The sequence below is a fragment of the Myotis nattereri genome, assembly GCF_964212035.1.
Source record: "Myotis nattereri genome assembly, chromosome: 16".
Lineage (NCBI taxonomy): Eukaryota > Metazoa > Chordata > Mammalia > Chiroptera > Vespertilionidae > Myotis > Myotis nattereri.
In genome coordinates this window covers 27,932,548-27,951,470 of record NC_138091.1, presented here as the reverse complement: position 1 = coordinate 27,951,470, position 18,923 = coordinate 27,932,548, and the positions used below count along the sequence as shown (strand labels likewise).

At 51.1% G+C, this 18,923-nt stretch overlaps 1 protein-coding gene across 2 annotated transcripts in view; it reads left to right on the top strand.

Moving 5' to 3' along the window:
- Positions 1 to 17,253, top strand: part of RHBDL3 (rhomboid like 3) — a gene marked incomplete at both ends in the record, with an annotated part of 46,598 nt that extends 29,345 nt beyond the window's left edge. For both annotated transcript variants that reach the window (XM_081109904.1, XM_081109903.1), the window contains 3 exons: positions 3,792 to 3,892; positions 13,616 to 13,676; positions 16,982 to 17,253. In XM_081109904.1, the coding sequence (XP_080966030.1) occupies positions 3,792 to 3,892; positions 13,616 to 13,676; positions 16,982 to 17,253 (434 nt within the window). The remainder of the gene's footprint in view (positions 1 to 3,791; positions 3,893 to 13,615; positions 13,677 to 16,981) is intronic.
- Between the last annotated feature and the right edge of the window lie 1,670 nt (positions 17,254 to 18,923).

The following is an 18,923-nucleotide window of genomic DNA, read 5'->3' as shown; positions in this document are numbered from 1 at the left end:
GCAGGTACTATTACTCTTCGCCTATAACAGATACAGAAACCAAGGCTTAGAAAGCCTAAGTGACTTGCCCAGGAAGGGCCACAGTAGAAAGTGGTGGAGCTGGGCTCCAACCCAAGTGGTCTAACCCCCAAGGCTGTGCTCAAAACCAAAGCCATCTTATAAGAACCAAAAGGCATGCGTTCTCCTTTGTGCAGATAATTTAATTGTCAGAACCCAAGGAAGGTCTTTATAGACATCAGGCCCTGCTCTTTCATTCCTGCCCAGTGAAAATATTCTAAATCCAAGGCTGGCACAGTTTGTAACAAGGAGAGCTTACCCCTGCTGAGCACGTCGGGTTCCAGGCATGCGATAAAGGGTTCACACGTGCCCTTTGCTGTACCCATCACAACCATCCAGAGAGGGGCCACTGCCCCCCCCCATGTTGCGGTCACTTCAGAACCATGGAGTGACTTGTGCAATTTGCTCAGCTAAGAAGGGCTAGACCTGGGGTAGAGGTTCTTCTCCGCCCTGTGCTTCCAGCCAATACTGGAGGCCCATGTGTATTTCACTCTGGTTAACAATTAAATGGCCAATCCTTTCAACACTGTAAAACCTAGTATCTCCAATGTTCCACCAAGCTTTTATTATAGACTAGAGGCCCGGTGCGCAGAATTGTGCACCGCTGGGGTCCCTCAGCCTGGCCTGCACCCTCTCGCAATCTGGGACCCCTTGGGGGATGTCAGAGAGCTGGTTTCAGCCCGATCCCTGCAGGCCAGCCGAGGGACCCCACCGGTGCACGATCGGGGCCAGGGAGGGACCACAGGAGGGCTCCAGGGCTTGTCTTGCCTGTCTCACCCAGTCCCAATTACTGGACCTCAGCGGCAAGCTAACCTAATAGTCAGAGCAGTCCCTGAGGGAAGTCAGTGCCACAAAGGGAGGGTAGGTGGGTCCAGATTTATTACCTTCAAGATGCTAGAACCTCCCAGTTGGCATGGCTCAGTCATTGAGCGTCAGCTTATGAACCAGGAGGTCATGGTTTGATTCCTGGTCAGGGCACATGCCCGGGTTGTGTGCTCCATCCCCAGTGTGGGGCCTGCAGGGGGGCAGCTCATCAGTGATTCTCTCTCATCATTGATGTTTCTAGCTCTCTAGCATTCTCTCTCTCTCTCTCTCTCTCTCTCTCTCTCTCTCTCTCTCTCTCTCTCTCCCTTCCTCTCTGAAATCAATAAAAATATAATTTTTAAAAAATATGCTAGAACCAGGGTCTGAGACTCAAATTACTGAATTTCTCATTTGAAAGGGACCTTTAAGGCCCCCTCCTGTGGGCGGCAAACTTTGCTCCCCAGACCCCTCCCCATTCAGCTGATATCTGCGCTCTGTTCCTTGGTGTAGGATGTGGGTAAGGTTTCCTTTGAAAAAAGGGTTTCACTGCTCAAAAGTTGGAAAGCCTGAGACCTCCTCATCTCAGCAAATATTTATGATGTGAAAACTGAAGCCCAAAGAATTCAGGGGCTGTGTCCAAGTCACACAGCTAGCCAGCCACACCCCCATTCCATACTTCTTCCACAATCCCAGGATGACCCCTGGCCCTGGGTCAGGACTCTGATCCACGGGTAGGGTGAGGGAAAGGTCAGTGAGGGGCTCCCTGGGGACCCTGCTGATGTCTCTGTCCCTGGTGGACCACACTGGGGAGGCCCAGGGAGCAGAAGCTGGCGGGTTTGTAGGGACTTGTGCTGAGGGAAGAGGCCAGCCCAGGGAGGCTCTCTCTGTCCCTGCGGTAATTAATGAGGAGCAAGCTGAAGAGCGGGGCGGCTTGGGCAGCCAGCCCTCGCTGCCCTGCAATGCAGCCTTGTCAGCCAGCCCGGCAGGAGAGCGTGGGAATCCTTTGTCATGCAGATCCTGCCGCCAGTCTGTTTGCCACCCTGAGATTTTTTCCCCCCTCTTCTATATGGGTGACCCTGTGGCTAGGCAGTACAAAAAAAAAAAGTTATCTGACAATAGATCAATACCTAATTAAAGCCTGAGGGAAGGCATGAAAGAGGAGAGGAGAGATTTATAGCTGCCCTGGGAGGGCAGAAGGACTTGGGAGTTCTCAGTTTATAGTTTGTGTTTCCCTGGGAAATTACATCCCCCTTGAGACCAAGAACCAACCAGTCGTGGGGATCCCTTCTTTGGAGGAGCTCAGTGAGCCCGGGAGCCTTGAGAGGGGTGGGGCGGGCACCTGGGGAGAAAGGGATGATGTTACAGGGGCTCTCTGAGCCCAAGGTATCAGGTGGTCTGGTTCCCGGTTCCCGGCTGGGCTCAGCCACCGCCTAAGTAGTGGGCCCTCCACCCCTATGGAACCTGCAGAATTTGGCCTTCTGCCTGTCCCTCCTCTCTCCACCCTGGCAGCAGCTAATTGGCTCATGAGCCCGCAGGCATTTTCCAGTGGTGATTTCTGCACACTTCCCAGGCCAGCTACCTCTCATCCTCCGGGCCCTGGGCTCTACCTCCCAGTTATTTTTAGTCTCTGTGCCCTTCCCTCGAAGCCAAAGCATTGATCACACTTAAATGAGACCAGAACAATACATTTCTCAGCTCTTCTCCCCCAGCTTTCCTCCCAGGACAAAAGTTTGTCATCCCCCAGACCAAGAGTCCATGCCTGTCTTTCCCCCAGAGGCTGTGACATCATCTCTCTCTTCCTGGAGACTTTTCAAGGGCATTTTTTTTTTCCTTCCAAAGATGCCCCATTTGCTCTGGAAACTTGTTGGCCTTCTGTGATTTCCCTCGGCTGGAGGGAGGTTGGAGGTGACCTAAGCAGGTTTCTAGATGCCACTGAGCAGAGAGCGATGGCAGAGGGTGGTTAACTTCTGGACCAGTTCGGGGAGTGGCCACTATCAAGGCTAAGACCTGGACTGAAATGCAGGTTCTGGTTCTTTCCAAAAGGTGAGCCATGAGGCTACTAGCACCTTTCTCAAAGGGCTGTCTTGAGGGTTCAAGGGGAGAATGAATGTATGTAAAATACTTGGCCGGTGTTTGACACACAGTGCCCATAGGTGGTACGTGTTTTTGCAGTAACTACCTCTGTAATTTTTTTAAAATATATTTTTATTGATTTCAGAGAGGAAGGGAGAGGGAGAGAGAGTTAGAAACATCAATGAAGAGGGAGAATCATTGATCGGCTGCCCCCTGCACGCCCCCTACTGGGGATTGGGCCCGCAACCCTGGCAGGTGCCCTTCAGTCCGCAGGCTGATGCTCTATCCACTGAGCCAAACCAACTGGGCTACCCCTGTAGTTTTTGTTATTGCTCCAGAACCCCGAGACGGCACATTGGAAAGCAGAGGTTGGATTGAGAGGCAAATACTTGCTTTCCTTTGTTGAGCCTTTGTTTCCCTGACTGTAAAGCAGTGGTTCTCAACCTTCCTAATGCCACGACCCTTTAATACAGTTCCTCATGTTGTGGTGACCCCCAATTTCATTGTTACAAATTGAACATAATTAAAGTGTAGTGATTAATCACAAAAACAATATGTAATTATATATGTGTTTTCCGATGGTCTTAGGCGACCCCTGTGAAAGGGTCGTTCGACCCCCAAAGGGGCGCGACCCACAGGTTGAGAACCGCTGCTGTAAAAGGAAAAGTTGGAATCAAATGGTTCTTTCAGCCCTAAATGAATCCTTAGGGAGCTCCAAGGTAACATGAAGTCGAAGGAGGAAGAGAAGGAGCCTTTTGCTCTGCAGTCTTACCCCCAAGGCTGAGGCATCTGAGGGTCTGAAATGGGGATGAGGAGCCGCCACCAGCATTCTTGAATTCTCACTCTCTCTGCCCCAGGATCCTTGGCGGTGTCTGTGGCTGACATGACCGCGCCCGTCGTGGGCTCCTCTGGAGGGGTGTACGCGCTTGTCTCTGCCCATCTGGCCAACATCGTGATGGTGAGCACCTCGGCCCCAGCATGCCTTCTGTGGCCTCCCCTTACCTGTCTCCAGGCCCAGGTGTGAATAGGGTGGGGCCGGGTTTGGGATGAGGATCCCTCATCCGAGCTCCAGCGCAGACCCCTCAAGTGCTGGGCAGACCCGGCTGGTAGCAGAGTTCCCAGAGACTCTCACCATCTGCAGGCCTGTTGCAAACGGGGCTCCTCAGGACACGATTCGTATCTACTCCAGTTATGGCTTTGCTGAGGAATCGGCCGTCTCCCTCTTCGGCCTCTTTCCCACTCGGTGACTTTAAAAAGCGTTAAAATTCTTGACCACTGTCACACATCCGAATTGTAATTCGTTGTTTGCCATAGATTGCTAAAAATAAAGGGACCTTAGAGGTCATCACATCAAAATTCTCCAATTAAAAAGAAGGCTCTGAGTCCTGGCTGGTGTGTCTAAGTGGTTAGAGGGTCAGTCTGGGCACTGGAGGGTTGCAGGTTCAATTCGAAGTCAAGGGCATGTACCTTGGTTGTGGATTCGCTCCCCGCCCCAGGTCGAGGCACGTGTGGGAGGCAACCAGTCGATGTGTCTCTTACATCAATGTTTCTCTCTTTCTCCCTCCCCCCCACCCCACCCCCCTTCATTCCTCCCTTTTACTCTCTCTAAAAAACAATGGGGAAAAAATCCTCATGGCTCAGTGGTTGAGCCTCGATCTATGAATCTGGAGGTCATGCTTCAATTCCCAGTCAGGGCACATGCCCAGGTTGTGGCTGAATCCCCAGTGTGGGGTGTGTAGGAGGCAGCCAATCAATTATTCTCTCTCATCATTGATGTTTCTATCTCTCTCTCCCTCTCCCTCTCTGAAATCAATAAAAATATATTTAAGAAAAAAGGAGAAAAAAATCCTCAGGTGAAGATTAAAAAAAAAAAGAAGAAGGCTCTGATATGTTATGGAATTTATCCAAAGTCACAGTCAGCCATTCCATTTCTCACTCTCTGCTTTGCCTTTTCCTGAATTGTCATAGCGTTTAATGCAGCGGTTCTCAACCTGTGGGTCACGACCCCTTTGGGGGTCGAACGACCCTTTCACAGGGGTCGCCTAAATACATCCTGCATATCAGATATTTACATTATGATTCATAACAGTAGCAACATTACAGTTATGAAGTAACAATGAAAATAATTTTATGGTTGGGGGTCACCACAACATGAGGAACTGTATTAAAGGGTCGCGGCAATAGGAAGGTTGAGAACCACTGGTACTGGTTAACAGCGGGGGCTATGGAGCGAGGCAGCCTAGATCTGAATCCCAGCCACTGACTTGCTAAAGAGTGACCTTCGGCATATGACTTCACTGCCTCAGTTTCTACATCTGCGAAATGGGATGCTATGTGATAAGTGGGATAAAGTGAGCCCTCGCCGGTTTGGCTCAGAGGATAGAGCATCAGCCTGTGGACTGAAGGGTCCCAAGTCCGATTCTGGTCAAGGGCACATGCCCGAGTTTTGGGCTCGATCCCCAGTAGGGGGCATACAGGAGGCAGCCAGTCAATGATTCCCTCTCATCATTGATGTTTCTAGCTCTCTCTCCCTCTCCCTTCCTCTCTGAAATCAATAAAAATATATTTTAAAAAATAAAAGTAAATGGGATAAAGTGAAAGTAACCGCTCAGTATAAGTGCTAACCTAATTCCCTGATCCTCACAAAAGACACCAGGATAGAAATAAGAATTCACCTGATAGTTTCAGAGGAGGTCAAAGAAGACTGCACCTTGTTTTGGACGGAGTCTGAAGTTTAGAGGCCGAAGGAGGTGTCGCTGGCAGTGGTTGGCCCACCCTGGCTAATGGCCCTGCTGGCCTGGGAGCCTCCGGGCAGGTCCCAGGTCTTACACATCTGTTTCCCCAGTGCCTGGGGCAGGGCTGGACACGTGGTAGATAATGCTACTAATTTCACTGAATGAGGAATGAATGAATGAACGAACGAACAGTGTCCAGAAAGGCATCGCTTCTCTTTGGGGTCCTCCAGCCCTTGCCCCCCTCCTCCAGCACTATCCCCACCACGTGGTAGGTGTGAATACTCAGTTACAATCGTTTATGGATTCTCCCATTTCATCTTAGTCATTGCCACTCTCACCTGCCCCACTCCTCAGCACCATCCCTGTACTTTTCACCGAAGTCCCCTTTGCACATCGCAAGAGAGTGTGAAAGGGAGAAAGGAGAGAAGAGAAGAGAGAGGGGAAGAGGGACGCACAGACCCACACTGACTCTACTTGCTACTTGCCTGAATTTTGTTAACTGCAAGTGAGCACTTGGAGAACTACAGCAGGCTCGGGAAAGCCCGTGTGCATGTGCGTCTGTGCGTGTGTGTTTACTCACGTGCACACGCGCACACACGGCTTGGCCTGCGGAGAACCTGGAGCGCGGTGCCGCGTCGCGTGCCCCTCCTAAATGGGCCATGCTGTGTCAGTGCCACCACTTTCCCCAGACACAGCTTTTCCTCTGAGTCCCGCCTCCTCCACTCCCCCCTCCTCCTGCCCCAATTCCTTCTGTCTGGGAAGGAAATGCTAACCACCCCCTCCTTTTCCCCCCAAGATATGTCTGTATGAAAGGGGAATGAGCAAGCACCACCAAGAGAACACGGGAGAGAAGAAACAGACAGGGGCTCGTAAAGATGCCTGGCTCCTGCCCCTTCCCCACCGCCTGGGAAACAGCCCTGATGCCCTGGGAGTTCCCATGGTGAGGGCAGACCACCCTGAGACCAGAGGGGTAGGGCGCGAGGTTGAGGAGGGAGGCGTGAAAGCAGTCTTATTCCCGTTCACGCTTCTCTCTGGCAAGGAGCCCGTGCCTGTGGCGGTGATGAGCAGCCGGGGCCCAGAACCCATTGCCCTTCCAGAAGGACACGGCTCTGCCGGGCCAGCGGGGAGCTTCGCAGTCCCCAGAGCATGACTCGCGGCGGCCTCTCCCTAGAAAGTTGTGTGGTGCTTATTTGACAGTGAAAAACAATCTCATTTTAAAAGATTGGTTTCCTTTCGTCCAGAGGCCACCTGTACCCGAATTAGCTCGGCGCCCAGCATTTCAGAGATGCCTTGGGTCCAACCATATGAAGTTGCCGTTTCTTTGGGTCAGAAGCACTTAAATATCAGCAATTTCCTGTGGTCCAACCGAATAAATATGCCATTGATTTTAATTCCGAAATGAAGATTGGTCTGTGTGTGTGCACACAGTAAAACACCTCGTCAGAACAGAAGGGAGAAAAAGCGTGGACTTGACAGCAGAAAATCTAGATTTGAATATGAGCGTCGCCGTTGTAATAGCTGTGAGTTCCTTAACTTTTTAGGCCCTCAGTTCTCTTACCTGTAATTCCTTCTTCACAAGGTAGAGAAAGACATGAAAAAATGGATGAGAAAATGCTTTCCACTGGCAAGTCTCCACATAGCTGGGAGGTCCTGTATGTGTGTGTGTTTATATATATGTGTGTACACATACAATTAAAAAAAAAAAAGAGGGAGAGGGAGAGAGAGAAACATCGATGTAAAAGAGAAACATGGTCGATTGCTTACGGTATACACCCAGACTGGATACCGAACCTGAAACCTGAGCATGTGCCCTGATCAGGAATCGAACCAGCGACCTCCTGGTGCACAGGATGACCCTCAACCAACTGAGCCACACCAACCAAGGCCAGTCTTTTATCTGAATAAATTCTGCCTGTATCTGCACAGAGAAAGATCAGAAAATGTGTCCCTTTGGCTCTAGATACATAATAGAAAAATGTTTGACACTTGTATTCTCAGGACTACCTGATTAAATGAGAGGTTTCGCCTTAAATCAAAGCCTGTCTTATTTTACATAAAAACAGGTTGAGTTTCAAAAAGCTTGCAGTTTACACCCACGGATTAAACTCAGAAACTGTTTCAACAAAAGGCCTGGATGCCACAATCCAGACTTCTCATTTTAAACACCAGAAGCATGGAGATGCACATAATTGAATAATTTATTAATTGCCTTTTGCTGAGGGCTCTAGGCCAGATTTCCATTTTTTAATATGCCAGATATTTGCTCACACTTGGCTCCATGTGATAGATGTTTTCCTTAAATGTTGGAGGCCTGAATTTTCACGAATTGAATCATATTGTCAAAGCACAAGGCAAGACTGTTGTCAAAATGTCACCAACAAATTCTGTGTCGTAAGGTTCACTTTATTAAGTAAAACTCCTATTGTAGGACAGATACTCACTCCCTAATTTATCTGTGTCATGCTTTCCCGTCTCCTGTGTTGGTTTTTCTTGAAGTCATTAAACAAGAAACTGTTTCTGCCCGGGATATGGAACGGAAGCTCCCTGCCTGGGTGTCAGCCTCTGAGCGCTTAACCGGGTGGGTGAGCAAGGTGCCCAGGGTACCGGTGACTGCCTTGGGTGCCATCGCACCTACAGGGCTCTGGGAGAGAGTGAAATTAAAAGGTTTGTATTCCCCAGGGGTCCACAGGCTTTTCAAAATTTATCACAGCAGGAGTGCTGGCTGTGTGTGTGTGAGATGGTTTTTCTTCTCTCCTGTTGTTTAACTGCACTCATTTTATTAGAGGGAATAATGGGCCAGGAAAATGAGGCAGCTGGTGGGAAGGGGTGGCTTTCTAGCTTAACCCCTCAACTGCTGGGGGACTGGTCATTTATATGACATTTGCTCAGCTTTGGGGGAAACTGAGGCAGCCAGCAGGGACAGACAGACAGAACATGGCCCTGGCCCAGAAGTGTGGGCAGACAGAGCCCTGCACCGGGAATCCTTTCAATCTCGCCATGAACTCACTGTGTTTGACCTTGAACTAGCCCTCCTGGACCCTCAGTCTCTTCTCAGTTAAAGAGCAGGACAGAGGGTGTGACTGGGTCAGCGTGGCAAACCCCAGAGCCTTCGGGGACCAGGCAGGTATTGTACATGAAGCTGGCCTAGGGAGCGCTGTACCAAAACCGGGGCTCCCGGCTCTCCACTTAAGGTCATTGGGGTTCAGAAGTTTTAATGCCATTGTGCAGGGCAAACTCGCCATCTTTGCCTCAGATCTAGATACTAGTATCAGGCAGTGGCGTGTACTATGTGCCAGGCATGTTTTTTGTGCTTTATATGTGTCAACTCGTTTCACCTTTTCAGCAACCCAGTGAGGTTGGTAATTGACATGGGCACTATGGTTATACTGTTTTTGCAAACTTACAAATGAGGGACACTAGCAAAAAAGGATTTCTGAGCCACCCCTCCTGCCATGGTCTTCCCAGACCCAGAATATGAATGGTGCTTCCTAAGACAGATCCCAGATGGTGAGATGGGGCATGGACCTCAGCAGGCAAAGAGAGCAGCCAATACTAGACTTACTTTGCTTGATGTTATCACCCAGAACTCAGTGAAAGAGATACTGTGTTCAGGTAAAATATTCAGAGGTTTTTATAAGGAAAAGCGATGCTAGAAGTGTTCTGTATCACTTTTGTTTTATTTTGTGGTTTTTTAAAACATATTTTTATTGATTTCAGAGAGGAAGGGATAGGGAGAGAGATATAGAAGCATCAATGATGAGAATCATTGATCAACTGCCTCTTGCACGTCCCCTCCTGGGGATTGAGCCCACAAGCAGGGCATGTGCCCTGACCAGGAATCGAACCTTGACCTCCTGGTTCATGGGTCGACGCTCAACTACTGAGCCACACCAGTTGGGCTCACTTTTGTTTTTAATTGTGGTAAATATACATAAATTATAACGTACCATCTTAACCATTTTTAAGTGTGCATTCAGTGGTGCTAAGTACATTCACGTCATTGTGCAACCATCATCACCATCCATCCGCAACTCTTTTCATCTTGCAAAACTGATACTCTATAACCATAAAACACTCCCCATTCCTCCCCCCTCCCAGCCCGTGGCAACCATCATTCTACTTTCTGTTTCTATGAATTTGGCTATTCTAGGTGCCTCATGTAAGTGGAATCATACAATATTTGTCTTTTTGTGACTGGCTTCTTTCATTTAGCATAATCTGCTCACTGTCCATTGAAGTGTATAGTATGTATCAGAATTTTCTTCCTTTTTAAGGCTGCATAATACTCCACTTGGATGGATAGACCACATTTTGTTTCTCCATTTATCTGTTGATGGACACTTGGCTGTTGTGAATAATACTGCTATGAACATGGTGTCACTTTTAAGGGAGAATTAAGACCCCTGATGGATGGTTATCACAGAGAGGCAAAGCCTGGCCGGACAGTAGCAGGAAGAGCTTTTCGGTGATTAGTTCACAGGCTGCCCAGTGGGATGGTGAGCTCCCTGTCACAGGCCATTTGTTGGCAGCTTGGCAGCGGGTGTACCATTTAGGAGAAGATGGTCCATCAGGTGACTCCCAAGGCCCTGCCCATCCTGGAGAGGAGCTGAGGGCTGCCCAGCATCGGCTAACTGAGCTAGTTCCGAAAATGTTGCCAGGTCAGTGGAGGACACCAATTCGTTTGGTTCCCTGTCTCCTGGGGAGGCTTCTCTGTGGGCAGACACCCGGAGGGGACAACGTTGTCCTGCCATCTGCTTCTTAGCATAGAACCTGTCAGTGAGCGAAGGTTAGACTTTCCCCACCTAAAAGGGGCCGTGTGTTGCCCATCTTGCCTTTTGTGAAGCAGGGCTTGCCGGTCAGTGAGGAATAATGGGGGGAGGGGGTGATGGGCAAGAAGCCCAATGCTCAGGGATTTCTCCCTCTTTTTGGCAGCTTCCCTGCATCCCGCTCACTCCCCCGAAGCTCCCATAGACACTATTGTATGTGCCAGTGTTCAGGGCCTCTGTGAAGTTTAACACGTGTCCCCCACTGTCAAAGGAGTGCGAGACGTGCCCCTCAGCTGGGCCTGGGCCAGGCCGCAAAGGAGGCAGGGTGGGTGGGGAGGGAACAGCAGCCCCTGGCTGTAGCCGGCGTCCTCCTTCCCTCGGTCTGATGTGTTCCCCAGGACCCCGGCTCCTCTCTGTGTCTGCACGTCACGCTTTGGTAAATGGAGTAGAGCTTTGAATGCACCGCAGGAGTGCCCCTCACAGGAACCCTGTGGCGAAGGCTTTTGTAAAGTGAAAAATCCTTTTGTAAGGTGAATAATTGTACTCCGTTCGTCGCCTGTAGAGGTTCGGCGTGTTCGGAGATTCTCAGGGAAAAGGGATTTGTTTGAAGCCCGTCTGGCCCACCTCCTCCCGATGCCCAATGCTAGAGCATCCCCTTCAAGTGATGGGAAGCCCCGTGTGAACCCCTCAGTGATGGGAAACTCACCATCCCCCAAGATGGATCAATCCATCTTTGGGCAGCTCTGCTTAGTAGAAATGGAAACTTACCCTGAGCTAAAAAAAATCTTTGTGTGAATCGATCCGACTGTCACTGCCTGCCTTCACTCCATCTGAAGATGATGGGAGACAGACATCTAGAAGTCTTCTTGACTGCCTGCCTCCTTACTCAGAAACAGAGGTTATAGTCTGCTCCAATCACTAACCTTTGCTTTTCTTCTGCTTCCATAGAGATGCCTCTCACTAAACAACCAATAGCTTGCACTGTAGGCCTACCTTTGGGAGCCCACTGCATCACCGCCTCCTGAAATGGGACACAACGGTTTAACGGGACTACCTCCTCCAGACTGAGGCTGGTTTAATGAGATACAGAACAGTCTACCCTGGGGTAGGAAGAGAGCAAAGGGACCACTCGGTCTCTCCCTCGGTCCTCAGAACACAGCAGAGGAGTGGTCTGATCTGGAACTAATGGAACTCTCTCCTCTTTTTCAACTTCTGGAATGTGAAACTTCCAAGGAAGTCTCAGAGGAGGGAACTATGGGGGTTCAGAATGAGTCACCCCAAGATGGGCCTCTGAGGAATGCAGATTGCTTTGAGCTAAAGGCAACTTTAGCTGCGGGCTGAAGAGAAACTTATGCCCCTCCCTTAACTACCTAGAAGAACTTGAATGAGGGACCTTGCCCATAATAAGAGATCATCCGAGGTAACCTCCTTTGATCTATCTATAGGGCAGGACACACTTCTATTTATCACCTGCAATGACCCTTTGAAGCCCCCAAGCCACCTGACCTCATCCTGGCTCAGGACATCTTACACACCCATGTGCCTTTCCTATCTTTGAACCTCTCATGCATGTGGGGTCTCTGACTCTCATGTATGCTGGGTTCCCGTTCATTTGTATGTTTCAAATTTGGTTATTTTCTCTTGCTTAAAAAAAAAAAATCTCACCGAAGTTTTCATCTATTGAGTCTTCTGCTTGCAGGTTACACTGAATGCGCCCTTTCCTGTGTTGACTCACTTGACACCTGACAACAGTGAACTTAACCTCTGAGTCTTCTCTTCAGTCCTTCCTCATATGCAGGATTTTGAGTTCTCTAATCATCTTGATGGTCCTGCTTGGACTTTGCTTGCTTTGCTGTCCTGCATCCCTTTGCAACCCTGGACCTGTTTGTTGTAGGCAGCAGGAGTGGCACCAGTTGTATGACCGGTGGGGTCAGACCAAACCTGGGTTCAGCAACCTCAGTACTTGGGTTCTGGCTAGGAAAGAATTCAGAGCCAAGACTCAAACTGTAAGAGAACATGTATTGGGTAAATTACAGAGGGAGAAAAAGTAATTCCTGGAAGCAGTGGGCTTAGGAAATGAGTTATGGAGGTAAAGGAAGGGCCTTTGGAGCTTGGGAGTGAGGAAGCTAATGGTTCTGTGCTGTGTCTGGGAAAGGGAGGGGGAGGGGGAAGGGAAGGGCACCTGCATGCTCCTTGGAGGGAGAGCACGCTGGGTCCTCCTCAGGGTTTAAGGGCGGAGATTTTAGGGGAGGTTCCAGGGAAATATCCTAATAGAACATTCAGCAGTTTTCCAGGCGGGTCCTTTCAGGGTGTGGTCCCCACTGATTGATTGGCCGGCACCAGGACAGGGGGCCATTATTCAGTGCTGCTGGTCCCGACACCAGTCAGCCAGCCATGGCTGGTTTGGTTGCTTATCTGGGCCTGGAGCTGAAATACAGCTGAGGCCTAGATGTTATCTCTAGGGAGGAAAGGTCAGGGGTTCCAAACCTGGTGACCATGGTTATGCTAGGGGAAGAAAAGTCATCCTGGGAGCAGGTCCCACCCTACAATTGGTTGTCCATTGCTAGGCACTGGGACTTTCCACTCTGGTGACCTTCTGTACCTGGCCCATATCTGTCCTTGCTCTGCTCACGTCTGTCTAACTGCCTCCCACAGACCCAGCAATTAATGCAACTCCCAGGTGGTGTCTGTGTGCCTGGAGGAGACAGAGACTCTCAGTTCCCTCTGTCTATGCCCTGTTAGTGCGGGTCCAGAGCTTTCCGACAGTAACACGCTTACCATTGTCTAAAGTCTTAAAGCCACGCCGGTGTGATCTGTGACTAAGCCACAACCCCTCACTCAGGACTTAATGGAGATGACTTATTTATTTATTTCTTTTTAAATGTATTTTTATTGATTTCAGAGAGGAAGGGAGAGGGAGAGAAACATCAATGAAGAGAGAGAATCATTGATTGGCTGCCTCCTGCATGCCCCCAGTTGGGGATGGAGCTGGAAACCTGGGCAGGTGTCCTGACTGGGAATCGAACCGTGACCGCCTGGTTCATAGGTCTGTGCTCAACCACTGGGCCACGCCGACCGAGCGGAGATGACTTTTTTAAGTGTCAGGTTTTCTTAAGCGAGACACTTCTGCAGAGGAGAGCTCCAATCTGGAACTAATGGGACTCTCTCCTCTTTTCCTAGAACTGGTCAGGCATGAAGTGCCAATTCAAGCTGCTGCGGATGGGTGTGGCCTTGATCTGTAGTAAGTACTGACCGGCCGGCTGGGGGGAGGAAGCCCAGGCCTGGGCCTGGGGATATGAAGACAGCACAGTCCCTGCCCTTCAGGGGCTTATGGTCAAAAAAAAGAGGGGAGGGGCTGTCAATAATGTGCAACAAAGTGGAGTGTTGTGAGAGAAGTCTGGCCCGCTCTGCTATTTCTTAACGTTTCTTCATCTTTTTATTGACATGTGATATGCTAATGGAAAAGTGCACACAGAGTAAGTGGCCGGCTCAATGACCGGCATCCAGGTCAAGCAAAATAACTTATTAATAACCTTTTGGGTCACGGAGTCGATCCTTTGAGATCTCCTGTTGGGAGCTAGAGACCCTATTCCTGGAAAAACGCACGTATGTGTGTGTGCATTTGCACTAAAACTAGTAGTTTTAGCAGGTTTACCAACTGCACCCCCAGGAACAGGCTGTGGGCCCTAGTCAGGAGAGGTCCGTTCTACCTGCAGGGGTCATGTGGACCAAGAGAGGCAGGTGGTCACCGGGTAGCCAGGGTGTGAGCGGGCATTGCAGGCAAAAGTGCAGCCTGAACCAAGACACAAGCTATGAGGGGTCACGGCCTGCAAGTCGGTTGCAGATTCGACCTATGAGGTTTGAGACTGTGTGACTGTGATAAGAGATAATAGGAGTCAGCTCATGAAAGGCTTTAAATGCAAAAAGGAAGATCCTTCCTTCCATCTCACCTTCATACACTAGGAAACCACTGGAAGGTTTTAGACAAGAGTTACTGACAGATTCGGGTTTGGGAGACCAGTCAGGCTGCAGTGTGGAGGAGTTGCGTGTCGGGATGAGACCAGAGGCCGAGAGGCTCATTCTGAGATAGAAAGAGAGAATAGTCTGAACAGAGTGAAGGGGGTAGGAAGAAAACAACAGGAACACACCGTCTCTCATTCAGTCCTCAGACCACAGCGGTGAAGAGGATATTTTTAGGCTTAATTTTCAGGGGTGCACCCGAGGCTCAGAGTTCCTTGCCCTGGCCCCCCAGCCAGAGGTGGTGGAGCCGAATTCAGAGCCAGCCTGTGCCTTTTCTAATGCCCACACTTCAGCCAGGCTGGGCAGGAGCACCTGGATGGTCTCGGCCTGGGTCAGCCACCTACCTGGTGGGGAAGAGGAAGACTGGGCCAGAAAAGTCATGGCGAGGAGGGGCCCGTGTGGGCTCCACTTGATTCATGTCTTTCAGGACTCTCTGGTCTCAGTTTCCAGCTGGAGGATCTCCACTTCCGGAGAGGAATTCCCAGCCCTAAAGCGCAGACTCTGAGCCAGGGCAATGGGGGAAGTGGAGGGGAGAGGGCAGGGGTGAGCACAGCTTCCCTGTCTGCTCAGGCTCTGAGCTTGTCTATTTGCAAGGAAGGGAAGAGAAGCATGACTCTTACTGTTTAAAAAAATAACAGCTCTAGCTGGTGTGGCTCAGTGGATAGAGTGTCAGCCTGCGGACTGAAGGGTCTCAGGTTCGATTCCGGTCAAGGGCACATGCCTGGGTTGTGGGCTTGATCCCATTGTAGGGCATGCAGGAGGCAGCCGATCAATGATTCATGTTTCTATCTCTTTCTCCCTCTCTGAAATCAATAAAAATATATTTTAAAAAAAATAAAACAACAACTCTAAGGATCATCAAAACTAAAATGCTGTTTTAGAGTGGGGGACCAAGTCTCTCAAACCTCCCCTGTGGAACCCAGGGCCTGCTAAGCAAAGGCAGGAGGATGCCCCAGGGCCTGGGGAGGAGTGGGGAGGACACAGTGCCTGTCCCTGGCTGCACCTTTTCTGCCATCTGTCGGCCATCCTTGGAGTTGCAGGGCCCATGCCAGAAGCTGAGGCAATCCCGGGAGGTGCTGGCACCCCTGGAGTGGTTAGGGTGGAGAGAGGCCCACTGGTGCATTAAATGGTAACTGAACAAGGACACAATTCCCCTCACAGGGTTTTCTTTCAATCTGTCAAATTCGCCTTGGTTTCCTCACCTGTAAAATGGGGTAAGGGTACCTGCCCTAAGTGTCCTTGAATGGTGGGTTAACAAAATGGCAATTTCCCAGCAGCCATTATTTCAAGAGAGTACATCCCCATTGGATTGGCCAATCCAAGAAGTTCATGCAAGAACGATGGGTTGGAGAGTGGGTGGGGGCATCTTAGAATCTGTTAGAAACTCCAGCACTTTGCTGGGACCATTTATTTCCATTCCTTCTTTGCCCTTCTCCCCCTTCATCTCTTCCTTCCAAGCACATACGCACTGGTTCTGAGGGTTTTGAAATGATACATGCAAACACTTTATAAACTGTAAAGTGCTAGCACACCTTGCTTGTTATTCATGTCCCGGCAGTGTAGCCTGGTACACGGAGGCTGAGACTTTATACAGATGAGGAGGTTGAGCCTCCGGGACATGTGACAGCAGGGATTCGAGGGCCTGTGGGCTTCTGCATGAGCTGTCCCCTCTGCCTGAAATGCTCTTCACTTGATAGTCACATCTCAGCTCAAATGTCACCTCTTTTAAAAATCTATTATTTTATTTTATTTTTATTTAGTTTTTTAGAGAAAGGGGAAGGGAGAGAGAGAGAAACACTGATGTGAGAGAGACACATCGATTGGTTGCCTCCCCCAATCAGGGCCGGGAGCCTGCAACCGAGGTACATGCCCTTGACCAGAATCAACCCCAGGACCCTTCAGTCCACAGGCTAACGCTCTATCCACTGAGCCAAACCAACTAGGACAAAAAAAATATTTTTTAATTGATTTCAGAGAGGGAGAGAGAGAGAGAAACATCAATGATGAGAGAGAATCAATGATAGGCTGCCTCCTGCACACCCCACACGGGATCAAGCCCACAACCCAGGCATATACCCTGACCAGGAATGGAACCATGAATTCCTAGTTCATAGGTCGACGCTCAACCAACTGAGCCACGCTGGCCGAGCAAACATCACCTCTTTAGGGAGATCTTGCCTGATTCTCCAAACTAAAGAATCCCCCTCCTTACACCCAGCGTTGACTTTAAATCACTTATATTTGTTTCCCATAGAGTTCCTCTTACTGAACTGATCTTGTGCATGTAATGCTGGTGGGTTGCCCCAGGTCCTATAAGCTCTGGGAGAACAGAGGCTTGTCTGTCTGCTTCACTACCGTGTCCCCAGTGCGCAGAACAAACAGAGCTTGGTCTGTGGCAAGTGGATTAATGGGTGGATGGCAGAGTGGGTGTCTGGGTGGGTGGCTGGGTGGGTGGCTTGCAAGGCCTCTCCCTCAGCCCCTGCCCAGGGGCCTCCCGTGACTTCTCTGTGCTTCCTCCCCTTGCAGTGAGCATGGAGTTCGGGCGGGCCGTGTGGCTCCGGTTCCACCCGTCGGCCTATCCCCCGTGCCCTCACCCGAGCTTCGTGGCACACTTGGGTGGCGTGGCCGTGGGCATCACCCTGGGCGTGGTGGTCCTGAGGAACTATGAGCAGAGGCTGCAGGACCAGTCGCTGTGGTGGATCTTTGTGGCCATGTACACCGTCTTTGTGCTGTTTGCTGTCTTCTGGAATATCTTTGCCTACACCCTGCTGGACCTAAAGCTGCCCCCACCCCCCTGACGGCTGGAGAACCAGCGGTCGGCAGGGGGGGCGGGGGGGGGGGAGCAGCATCAGAAAGGAGCATCTGGATTCTGTTTTCTCATCACCAGCTCAGGGAGGCCGGGAGGAGAGGACGAGAGACGCTGGGCAGACCGTGGAGGCTGTGTTCCAAAAGGCACCTGCTGGGGAGGTTGGACTGGCTACTGTTGTTTTTCTAGACTCTTCCAAAGACATTGGGCCAGCAAAGGCCTGGGGGGGGGGCGGGGGCTGGAGTGGCTGTCCCTTTTGGGAGGGCTGAGAGCAGCCTCATCCTCCACCCTGCGAGACCATAGAGCAGGGGTGGGGAACCTTCTTACTGCCAACGGCCATTTGGGTATTTATAACATCATTCTCAGGCCACACAAAATCATCAACTTAAACATCAGCCTGCTAGATTTGGTCAAACATTTAACTCACCTGTAATGCCTTGGCAGGGCCACACCAAATGTTTTCCCAGGCCTTATATGGCCCTCGGGCCGGACATTCCCCACCCCTGCCATAGAGTGTAAGGAAGGCCTGAGGGGCCCGGAGCCAGGCAGGCCCTTGTCCAGCCCAGAGATAATGGCGGGCCAGGAAGTGCCCCCTCCGGAGCTCTGGGAGTGGGAGAGGGCTGGGTGCCGGACATGCGGACCAGGCCCTGGGAGCCCCCGGTGCCTTCCTGTGCCTGTCGGTGGGCACTGGGGTGTGGCCTCTAACACCTGAGGGGGCAGAGGAGGGAGCTTCTGTAACTCCCTGCCCTTGCCACGGGGTACCCAGCAAGAGGGACCCCAGCAAGAGGGAATTCATCCCACGTCCCCCCTTGGGGAAGGCCCTGCTTTGGATTTCTCCCTCCCTCTCCCCCCGAATGCTGGCCTCTCGCGCCAGGGCCCACGCCTCGTCCTGTGCCCTGCCTTGTCTTTAGAGCCCTGCCCTGCCCTTCCACTGCCCTGACCCTCCATCGTGCCTCTCCTTTGGTTGTGGAGACTGTTCTGATGGTGAGCACATGGTTTGGTGGGTGGAGATGCCCGTGTGATGGGACACACAATGTGAGGCAAGTCGGAGTCCGCAGGGAAAGGCTGCGAGGGGCAGTGGGCGCCTGTGGAGGCGTCTGCGTGAGAGGAAGGAAGGGCTGAGAGGTGGGCTCCTGTGGTTCCTGAGGACCCTGGCTTTTAGCAAAGCCTGCCTCTTCTTTTCCACTCCCCGTCCCTTCCAGGCGTCTCCCTGGGAATCGCTGCCGGTGGGAGAGTGGCCCCTGGTGGGAGGGCGGCCCCTCAGGATGCTGAGGTTTCCTCGCCTTTGCCAGCTCCCACTCTGGTTCCCTCTGGAGTGGCCTTCATGCTGAAAAGATTCTGTCCTGTCGCCCTTTGGAGGGGAGGCATTTTGGGGTGCAACAGAGGCTGGGCAGGAATATGGAGGCCACGTGACTTGAGTTCAGGGGGGCAGGAGGTTGCAGCAAAAGGAATTCCAGTTTAGGTGGAGACCTGCTTCTAGAGAAGAATTGTTGGGGTGTGGATGCGTGTCAGGTGAGGCAGCCGTAGCTCAGGTTCTCAGAGTGAGGAGGGAGCCGGGAGGTGTTTGAGTCTATCCCCCGCCCATTTCACAGGGAGCTGGTACAGGCCCCCGGGAGGGTGGCTTTTGGCAAAATGGCATTCCCTTTATACCGCTCTTGCGAC